General features: G+C 40.3%; 1 protein-coding gene across 7 annotated transcripts in view; it reads left to right on the plus strand.

The window, feature by feature from the left end:
• Nucleotides 1–8,443, plus strand: part of MACROH2A1 (macroH2A.1 histone) — a 45,477-nt gene extending 37,034 nt beyond the window's left edge. For all 7 annotated transcript variants that reach the window (XM_082771473.1, XM_082771477.1, XM_082771476.1 and 4 more), the window contains 3 exons: nt 97–186; nt 3,285–3,459; nt 7,725–8,443. In XM_082771473.1, coding sequence (XP_082627599.1) covers nt 97–186; nt 3,285–3,459; nt 7,725–7,890 — 431 coding nt within the window. In that variant the 3' untranslated portion in view covers nt 7,891–8,443. The remainder of the gene's footprint in view (nt 1–96; nt 187–3,284; nt 3,460–7,724) is intronic.
• Nucleotides 8,444–10,319: the final 1,876 nt, after the last annotated feature.

Here is a 10,319-nt window from a genome sequence, read left to right on the forward strand (position 1 = left end):
AAAAATCTAGACTGATGTAATTGCCAATAATGATGAGTCATGTGTCTGCTGTGGAAAGCTGGGATCAGAGGAGTAAAATAACAATTCTCTGTTCAGGGAGCACTTTGGAAAAGAAAGGCGGCAAGGAGTTCGTGGAAGCTGTCATTGAGCTTCGGAAAAAGAACGGGCCCTTGGACATAGCTGGAGGTGAGGCTCTGCGCTTCGGAAACAGGGGAAAAAATACACTGGGGTCACGAGCTTCAATGTCTGCAGCGGTCCTCGTTGCAGTCAGTTGACCAAGCTCATTCTAGCACACTGCTCGGGTTCATGGTGTCCCCAGGCAACTCTGCTGGGTTACACGGTACTTGTGCTCTCCAGAGTTAAAATACACACCGTGCATCTTAAGTAACCATTACCAAAGCAGCCAGGAAATGGTGTGGTGACGTAACATTACAAGTAAAAACAGGGCTGTTCAAGGATACATCCATACACAAAGAATGTTGATTGTTGAGGGCACAGGTCATAAAAGCAATTAATTGGATGCTTATTTTTCAGAACAGTTGAGTCCAACTCTGTTAAACATCTGCTTTGCTAAAAAGTCACTGACTTTCACTGAATTTAAGCACGTGCTTAAAGTTAAGCAGCTGTTGGATAATTGGTCTAAACAGTGCCAAAATTATCACTGTAGAAGCTTATGATTTTTTGATGTCTGGTTATCAAAATTTATGTAATATCTGAGAAAAATCTACTATAGGAGTACTAACGTTTGGTAATGGCAATCTGACACCATCTGTGATATCGCTGATACATGTTGTTCATATAGAACGCTGGTGCTGCCATCTGTGTTTATGCTATAAAAATAAATAGAGTGCGTGCAGTTTTGTAAACGAATTTTGACTAAAACTGAGGGGAAGATGTAAGACTTGAGCTATGGCAGGAAAAAATATGACTGTTTACTTCTGGTGCTTAATACAAATTTTTTCCTTGCTTTTTAAAATTTTTAATAAGTTTTTCTTGGAATTGTTCTACAAAAATATGTAGAATCAATTACTTTTTTTTTTCACTTGCTTATGTACGCTATTGCTTATCAACCTATTAATGAGTTGATCAAACTGTGCTAAGAAATAGACCACAATTTGGAGAGAAAAAATTTTCTTCTCAAACATCAATGCATCCCTCAGATCCGAGTGCTGCTCGGCAGCCTGACCCTGTAGGGAGCTCTCTGCTACCCCTGCAGACGCTGGACTGCTGGAGAAGAATTGACACGAACCAATTTCTCCATCACATGGATATCTGCTGTTCAGATTCCCCAATGACATGGCTGTCCCCTTTAATATAACAAACGGGATCCTTACCTGGAATATTATTGTAACTAGCACAGAATGTGGCCGTGTTCTTTCTGTTCATTTCTATACCAAAAGTAAAACTTCCCCATTCAGAGCATTTGCATTTGAAGTAAGGAATGGCCACTTTGGGTAATTAATGGTTGTCTTCAACAAAATCCTTATGAGTTAATTAACGGCTGCCCTAGAATACACTCTCAGTCTGAGAAGCATTATAGTAGGTGATGCGTATCAATACAGTATTTTATTCATTCAGTGTGAAGACATTATCAGCGTTTCACATCTGACTAGAGATATGTCAGCTGCTTTTATTAGATTTTTCTTGGATTTATGATGTAGTCTGGATCTGCCAACGTTTTAGTTGCATATAAGGACAAATTAAAGTTGCCTAACACTGAGGTTATTCAACATGTTGAGAATTTACAAACCCGTAAGGACATAAATCCTTGTGCTTCCATTGTCCTTTAAAGTGTACTCTCCTGATTAACCTCCTGTCAGAATGCCACACGACAAAGTCTATTTTCTCTCTTCTTCAGCAGCTGCAGGATAGCATCCATATGTGATGATAGTGCTCTGAGAGTTATTTCTGCTATATTTAAATTACAAAATGCCTCATAAACATTCCGGAATGGAGTAGAGGATTTCTGGTCTTTAAGCACCTTTGCAAAACTGATTTTTTTAAATTAAAAAATGGTATTTTTCTTATCTCTTTTTTGAACAAACTCCAATTTTATTCTGGTGCTTCTATGGCTTTATATTATTATATCCCAAAGCCTGTTTGTGAAGGTTCGGTGTGTGCCCTTGCGAGACCGACTAGGTTTATTCCTTCCATGAGCTTATTAATAAGGTGTTTTAGTTTCATCTCTTTTTAAACAACCAAAATGTACAAGTTTTTATCGGCAGCCGCAGAGCTGTGAGGTCAGAAATGGCAGGGACCTCTCGCCTGGTTTTCTGGAAGGCAGAGCACAGTTTGCTGCCCTGTGATGGGAAGCAGTGAACCCAGCATGTGTTCTGTTACGGAGACAGGGACTGCTCTGGACACTGACTGTACGTAGTCTATAAGCAGGCCCTCGTCTGTCTTTGTAATCCCCACCTGTCCCTGAGAGTAACCTGGTGGTATGATCAGTATGGTACAAGTTATCCGTTTCTCTGTACATCCAAGGCCTCACCTGCTGGCATATAAACAGAATGAATCAAACTTTGTAAATCTGTAAATGCATCCTGTCAAACTGTCAAAAATATGACAAAAGAGTTAACTAAAAGAGGCATTGTTTAAGCGGTCTTGGATGACCCATGCACATAAAGGCTTGAACAAAACCAGGCTCAAAGTTTTGAAATCACAAAAAATCTTCTTTGTACTTACTCAGAAACAAAGATGGAAATAAAGCAAATACTTGAATTCAACCCTTTTCCAGCCTTCCTTATCAGTTTGCAGAACACCAATAGCTCTGAAGTAAGCCAATTTGGGTTCAGTGTGATCAGATGTTGGCTAAATAAACTGTGTTTAGCAGGAGTAGCTGAAGGTCACACAAGTCATAACACCGACAGTGCAGCATCCTGGGATTTACTGTAGCTCTGCAATGAACTCTGAACCGAAGGATGATCATCTCTTGAACAGGTTTATTTCCAAGCGTATTACTGCCTTTCTCCTCCAACATTAGACGAGTTTGCACAGTCCCCAGTAGGAATGTGTTTCCTTTGATGTCAGTCATGAATTCTTGCTCTCTCTAAAATAAGCTCTATTATAACTATGATTTATAAATTACCACAGCAAAGTACAGCTGGAAGTGGAAAAGTCTCTGTAATCATGTTGTTATATTTTAAGGCTGTGTGATTCGTAATCTAAAACATTCACAGAGGCTAAAGGAATGTCTGTCAATTGTTTGCTATTTTAATCACATACGCATTCTTTTAATCCTAATGAGAGGAAAGCAATTATGTTTCACTTTCATTTCTTACTAGCTGTTGTCAGTGCTGGCCACGGATTGCCTGCAAAATTTGTGATCCACTGTAATAGCCCAGGTTGGGGCTCAGACAAATGCGAGGAGCTGCTGGAAAAGACAGTGAAGAACTGCTTGGCTCTGGCCGATGAAAAGAAGCTGAAATCAATTGCATTTCCTTCAATTGGCAGTGGCAGGTAAGGCTGTTGCATAAACATGATAGTTGATACAGGCTATGTTTCCTAAGTGCCATCTCCTCTTTACCTGTCCCTTCTCATGTACAAAACTCACTTCTACAATGCTGACTCAATTCTTGCTTGTTTGGATCAGTTCCCTGAATGCAATGTTTCTTCTGGGTTTCTTCAAGCTGCATGTGGAGCCTGTAGTATTCTGAGTAGTAGTTAAACTTCAGCGTGTCTAGCAGTGATCCCTGCAGACCTTTGAAGCATACAAATAGATTAAAGAGCATAAAAATAACTTTTTAAGAGTATATTAAAAGCCTTTTTTTTCAGACTATTAATTTGTTCATATAAACTGGGGATATGGAGGACAGCACGAAGAAAAGTGGTCTCTTTTACCTCGTTTTACTGCATGTTGTAGGATGGCCTGAAGATACAGAATCACAGAAAGGTTTGGGTTGGCAGGGACCTTACAGATCATCCGGTTCCAACCCCCTGCCCAGGACAGGGACACCTCCCACCAGCCCAGGTTGCTCCAAGCCCCATCCAGCCTGGCCTTGAACACCTCCAGGGATGGGGCATCCACAGCTTCTCTGGGCAACCTGTTCCAGTGCCTCACCACTTTCATAGTAAAGAATTTGTTACTTATATTTAATCTTAATCTACCCTCTTTTAGTTTAAAGCCCTTACTCCTTGTCCTATCACTACACTGCCTGATAAAGAGGCCTTTACATGTCTTAGTATTTGTTTAAGCAGTAGACCTGAAGTGCCTTGATTCTCTGGATTTCCAAAGTCACTTCAAGCTTTCACCCAAAGTCTTCAAGCTGAACTCCACACAGTTTATATCATAAGACTCTCTCAGGAAAAAGAATCTAAATATGGACTAACATTTTAATTTAAGGCTCTTGCATTTGGAAAGGATAGGGAGGTTTGGAGCACTTGGCCCTTGGTTGCTCAGAATGAAAAACCAAATCTATGCTGAATCACACAGTGGTGCATTTAACTCTGAACAACTGCCACTTTTGAAATTGCCGTGAAAGAATTTGGCTGATCTTCATCAAGAATCTTCTTCCCGTTGTGCCATGTTGCAACATTAGATTAATTCCTGCACATTCTTCATAGGGCAGAAAGCACTATTTGAGCTTTTGGGTGAATGACAGTGAAGAAATCGAAGTTTTATTAGGATAATAAATGTAAGTGACTTGCATCAGACAGCTCCAAATAAGGTGGTTTTGGATGGGTGGCATTTTAAGGAGGTAACTTGAGCAAACTTTATGGAATGGTAGAGCAATACAGTGGAGGATTCATGCTGACCTGGTGAATTATCTCTTGGATAAAGCAAGGCTACAAAAAATACCTTCCACGGAGCCCTTTCTTTTCTGGAGAGCTCCCAGTGAAGAGCCTTCCAAACTGTTGTTGCAAAGTAGTTGAGTGGTGTTGGAAGATGATGAAACCCTGAATAATCATGAGATCCACGTTCTGTTATGAAATCTGGTTACTGACAGGCAAGATCTGTGGCTATGTTCTCAGCTTGGCATGTGTATGTTGCTCCTACTCAAGCCAGTTGAAGTGGTGCTTTGAAAAGATGGAGAGGAATCAACAGGCACATGTATGAGGTTGTATATTTTCCCTCTCCTCTTTAATTAGAGTTATTCAAGCATAAATGAATTTTGGAGAAAACAGAATATATTCTGACAATACTCTACTTGTTTTTATGAAGTCAGAAGTGTTAAAAGAAGTAAAGCTTTTAAAGAAAGCAAATGCCAAAGACACCACATGTATGCAGCTGTTCTAGTACAGACATCTGTCAAGCAGACATCACCCAATAAACCCACATAAACAGTTTCTTTCTCTTTTATAGTAAAGGAATGGGATTACATGAGGGCAGTTCAAATAAATCATGGGGGAAAATAAAATAGCATACTTGTAGTGTTCGGTGGGCCAGATGCTCAGCTACAGCCAACTTGTGGAAAGCACAAATTGGGTGCTGTACAAAGGTAGCCTGGAGTTCACTCTGGTAGGGCCAGCAGGAGAACAGGGAAAGAAGAGTTTGGGATTGAAAACAAAATCATCCTCAAAGTAGGGATTTCGTTCTGAGGCTCCAACTTTGATCTGAATTGACACTAGCTTGGCTAAAGCCTCAAGCCACCTATTCACAAGAATTCGACTCAGACCAGTAGATCGATGCAAGAGGCTTCTGTTTCTTCTTGCAGCCCACACGTGGCCATTGGTCGGCATCCTACTTCTGATTTTTCCACTTTCTCTTTCCCTTCTTTAGCAAGTGGTCCTAAACAGCTCATTTTCATCAGCTTCCCTGTGTGCATGCCTCCCTTTGATCAGGCTGCTCTTCTTTCGTTTGCCTTGTCACGACCACTTTACTGGGACATGGCTCAATTGGAAGTTGCATGGCTTCAGAGTCCTCGTCAGCACTGCAGAAACAGCGTGCACCCTGATTTTGATGCTGGCCTGTTCAGGAGCAAAACTCCTCAAAGGTCTGTTCTTGATATGCCAGGATGCAGCATTCCTAAGTAACCAGCAAGGGGTCAGATGTGGAGGCATCTTTCTCTGTGTAAGCCACCAGCAGGAATTAGCTCTGATGTCAAAACTGTGCTGCCAGTTGATTACTTTATCACACGGCTGGTTCTGCCTGAGCAGCTCAGTTGTCTTTGTAAGAGTACAAGTGTTTTCACAGTGCTCTTTCCTTTTTTTACTCTTCTTCATTGAGAGAACAAAATAGGCATTTTCAGAAAAGAAAGGAACAGCAAGATGTGCTATTTCATGTCATCATCTCTGAAATATCACAAGCACTGTCCTCAGGCAGCAGGTGTAATACCCCATTACAGGCAGCACTACCCCAGAATTGCTCTCACAGTGTATTTTATGGTCAGGTAATGTGCAGGAAGCGGTCCGTGACACAGGCAATTGCCTTTCTCGTTTTGTGTCTTGCAGCATGTAATGAGAGGGAGAGTACAACAGTGTTTTATTAGCAGAGGTTGGTGCTTCAGTGAGCAAATGCTGTCATGTTGCACCTGTTAACACCAGAGGTGAATTTAGTCCAGCTTCTTTGAATTGCTGAGGAAACTCAAACTCACCTACCTGTGTAATTTTTAAATTATTAAGAATATTTCCCAATATTATAGGACAGTGTAACACACTTTTGTTGGCTTAAATGAAAGAATGTTATCAATCTTTTTGAATAAAAAAAAGATGGAAACTTGTCAAACTTAGAACTGTTAAGTCACCATCCATCTCTGCCACTCTGTATTGAAAATTCACGTGAAAGTGGTTTTAGTATCTCCTTATCACCCTGTGTCTAAGAAAGATTTGCATAATTGCACACTTTATTACAAGGAGTGTTGACTGTCATGTACCTCTAAGTGTATGTCAGTCAATCAAGTGATGTTCAACAGCCTCTTCAAATTCTTTTGGGTCCTGCTCTTAACAGAAGGGTGACATCCCATCACCTTCAGGCTGATTATTTCCGTGTACTTTACTGAGGCTTGGGGATTGCTCAGACTTTGACGAGGGCGAAACCACCCTCTGGGTGGGCAGAAATACTTCCTGAGTAATACAGCAGCAAAGCGTAGACCACATTCCAGTACCAGGTGTAATGTGGGGCTTTTGCCATGACCTGTAAAACTTTTTCATAGTTGAGGTCATGGCTTTGTTCAGACTGCTCTCCTTGTGCTTGACCTGTCCTAACATCAGATGAAACTTTCAGACAAGAGCTACAAGAGATAAATGAGGAAAGAAAACTGTAAGCAGAGTTCCTAGGCTAGGTACTCAGCTTTGAAATTTGGCCACGCACAGCTTAGTCATCTGAGAAAGCAGCAAGGTTTTTCTGTTTTCTCTTGTGCTGTTTGTATACCAAGTTCCAGGTCCCTTTTTATTTTTCTTCAGGGGTTGGTTTGCTTTGACGATGGGTTTGACTCTGCAACTCTAAGGTATATGCAGATTCCTGAACACTTCAGGCTGACCGGCCATTGGTTTCCTCGTCTGTTAAATGAGCATAATTGAGCCTTCGGATGGTGAAAGGTTCAACATATTAATGTGTGGACTCTGTGTTCGCGTATTGGGAATGCTTTCTTCTGTTTGAACGTTTTAAGTCTTGCTTAAACAAACAACTTTGTAGCTTCTAATTCCGCCTGTAAACACTAGCTTTGTGGCTTTATTTACTGTGCTGCTTTAGAGAAAAGGCTGAGCATTCCCTGCAAGGTTATACCATCAAAAGCTTGTTCTGCAGGTCTTGATTTCCTTTCTTTTTTTCCTGTTTCTCTTACTAGAAACGGTTTCCCAAAGCAAACGGCTGCCCAGCTGATCCTGAAAGCCATCTCCAGCTATTTTGTGTCAACAATGTCCTCTTCAATCAAGACGGTGTACTTCGTGCTCTTCGACAGTGAGAGTATAGGGATATATGTGCAGGAAATGGCCAAACTAGATGCCAACTAAGCATAGAAAGCTACAGTACCAGCTCCCTCTTACCCATCTTCTTCCCCAAAATCCTTAACTCATTGTGAAGCAGAACATCCCTTATTTTAAATTTTGCTCATCTAGGGAAATAAAAAGGTGGTTTTTTGGATTTGTTTTAGTTTTATTTTGTTTTTTACTTTCTAAAATGTTTTATGTTGGCACTGATAGTTGGCATTACTGCTGTTAATGCACTGTATACCAGGCATCGTCTGAACTTAGTGTAATCTAGGAGATTTTATAGTTTTATTTTAATGAAGTATGGTTGAAGCAGAAAGCTGTTAGGAATATGTAGTCTTTTACTTGTGAAAGAAACAGGCCGACCCTATTTTGTAACTGTGTTGTGGTGCTTTATCAATACATCGAGTGGCGTTCCTTTCATTTTTTAAAAGAACAGATGCTATAAACCTAATTTGTGTTTGTTTATTGTCTTAATGATAAATCTGGAAGAAAAGATACAGAAACCCTGTTGTTCTTAATTATATTTACAATTTTGAAATCGTGTGAATTGATTTAGTAAAATGTTTGAACTGTTGCTGTCAGTGTACTTGAATTAATTTTCCCCTTAAGTCTTTATTTTATAAATTCTGAAAAGGTAGCTGTGAGAAGGATGATGAAACCAGATCTGAACTATCAGCCTGGAAACTTGTTTGGAGATGCTGGGCACCTTACATGTACCGGCTGGATGACTACATGCTTGGTGACACCCACAACTGAACTTTCTGCAGTGAGCATTCAGACTTTCCTGTTGGTGCTTCAGATCCTCCTGTTCAGAATCTGACTTAATTGGCTGTTTATTTTGAGAGGTCCAAGCCTTTTATATCAAGTAAGGCCTAGGGTTTGTTTTTTTGAACTAGTTCCAGTCATTGAATATTGGCTTGTTTGAAGCCATTTTGTATTTTTTTTCCTACTCTTTATGAGCCCAGTTTGTACTGGTTGCCATATAGTTTGCACAGCTGAAATCCATACCAACATAAACCTTACGGAAGCCACTTGTTTTTGTACTTTGAGAAAGAAGAGGTTACATGTTCAAAAGCTATTGCATATGAATGCTCTCTCTGAAGAGGAAGCTCTTCCTTTGAAGTCTTTAGCCTACTTTCTAGATAGTAGGCATACGTTTTCGATTTCTGTGGAAAACTTCATTTGCTGATGAAAGAGTGCTTCACATCCATCCTGGGTTGATGCAGAGCAATGAGTGGATGAAATGTGACTGACTGTTAACAGTAAGCTCAGGACTCCGTATATGTATCCTGATTATCAAATATTAAAAACATGTAGTTTAAGCTCCTGCAAGAGTTTGTTTTTTTGCACAGAATTCAGAACACTTGCTTCAAGTGGAGTGCTCCAGAGGAACAACAGTACCAATACTAGAAGACAATTTAAAATGTCTTTAAAACAATGCTGCTCTAAACATGTACACAAAGTTAAGAGGAACAGAGAATAAGTTAACTCCATGCAAACATGTAAGGTGTTTGACCATACTATGAATGCAAACTTTAAATTTTTAAATGGCCCAAATGCATCTGGTATCAGTCTTTAATGACAGCAGGTTAAGTGGCAATAAATAAGATGCAGTAAGATTTAATTGTAGAAGGGGTGCTGCACTTTCCATAAATTTCACTAGGTGTCACTAAAAGGATTGAAGAGTAGACAATGGATGAGGGTCATAAGGAAACACTTGGGATGAAAAGGGCCCTGAGTTCTTAAGCTCAGAAGGGGATATTTAATACAGGAGTGTACACATCAGACCAACTGTGTACCCAACAAATTACAGCTTCTTGGTCTCTTTGCACTGTAGAATTTACTGTAATGTTTTTTTAAGTCCCAAAATTTTTCATGTCAATAACATGAAAAGTGTTTGATCAGGGGTGTTTTCAAAGCAGTTAAAAGTACAACACCCAGTGGTATTTAACAAATCTGACTTACACTGTTACACAAAATGAAGGGATGGCAACTTCTGTCTTTCAAGAAAATCCTGAAGTAAATTGTAATGCAATTCAAATTACATGGACTTGTTTCTCCTGGCTTCAAATCTTTTCTGCTTATTCAGCCACTGGCTCCATGAACAGTTCCACTGCTCCCATCGGATTGCTTGTGACATGCAATTTGCCTTGTTTGACTGCAGGTCCTTTTGCAAACAAAGACCCATGAGCAGCTCCCACCTGGTGAGGATCTGAGCTCTCAGCACCACAGTGAACAGGAACAGTTATCAGTGCTTCTTACAGTGCCTTGACTAAGAAGGACAACGCCATGCTCACAGTGGGTCACAGTGGGCAGGGCCCCAACCTGAGAGCTTTCAGGAAGCCTGTTCTCATTCTAACTCATAACTGAAGCATCTTTCACTCCTGTTTAAAATCTCTGGCAATTTTGAAGCTAGTCTCATAGGTAGCATCACTGTATTCTCCTGAACA

Source organism: Aythya marila (genome assembly GCF_965140915.1).
Source record: "Aythya marila genome assembly, chromosome: 14".
Classification (NCBI taxonomy): domain Eukaryota; kingdom Metazoa; phylum Chordata; class Aves; order Anseriformes; family Anatidae; genus Aythya; species Aythya marila.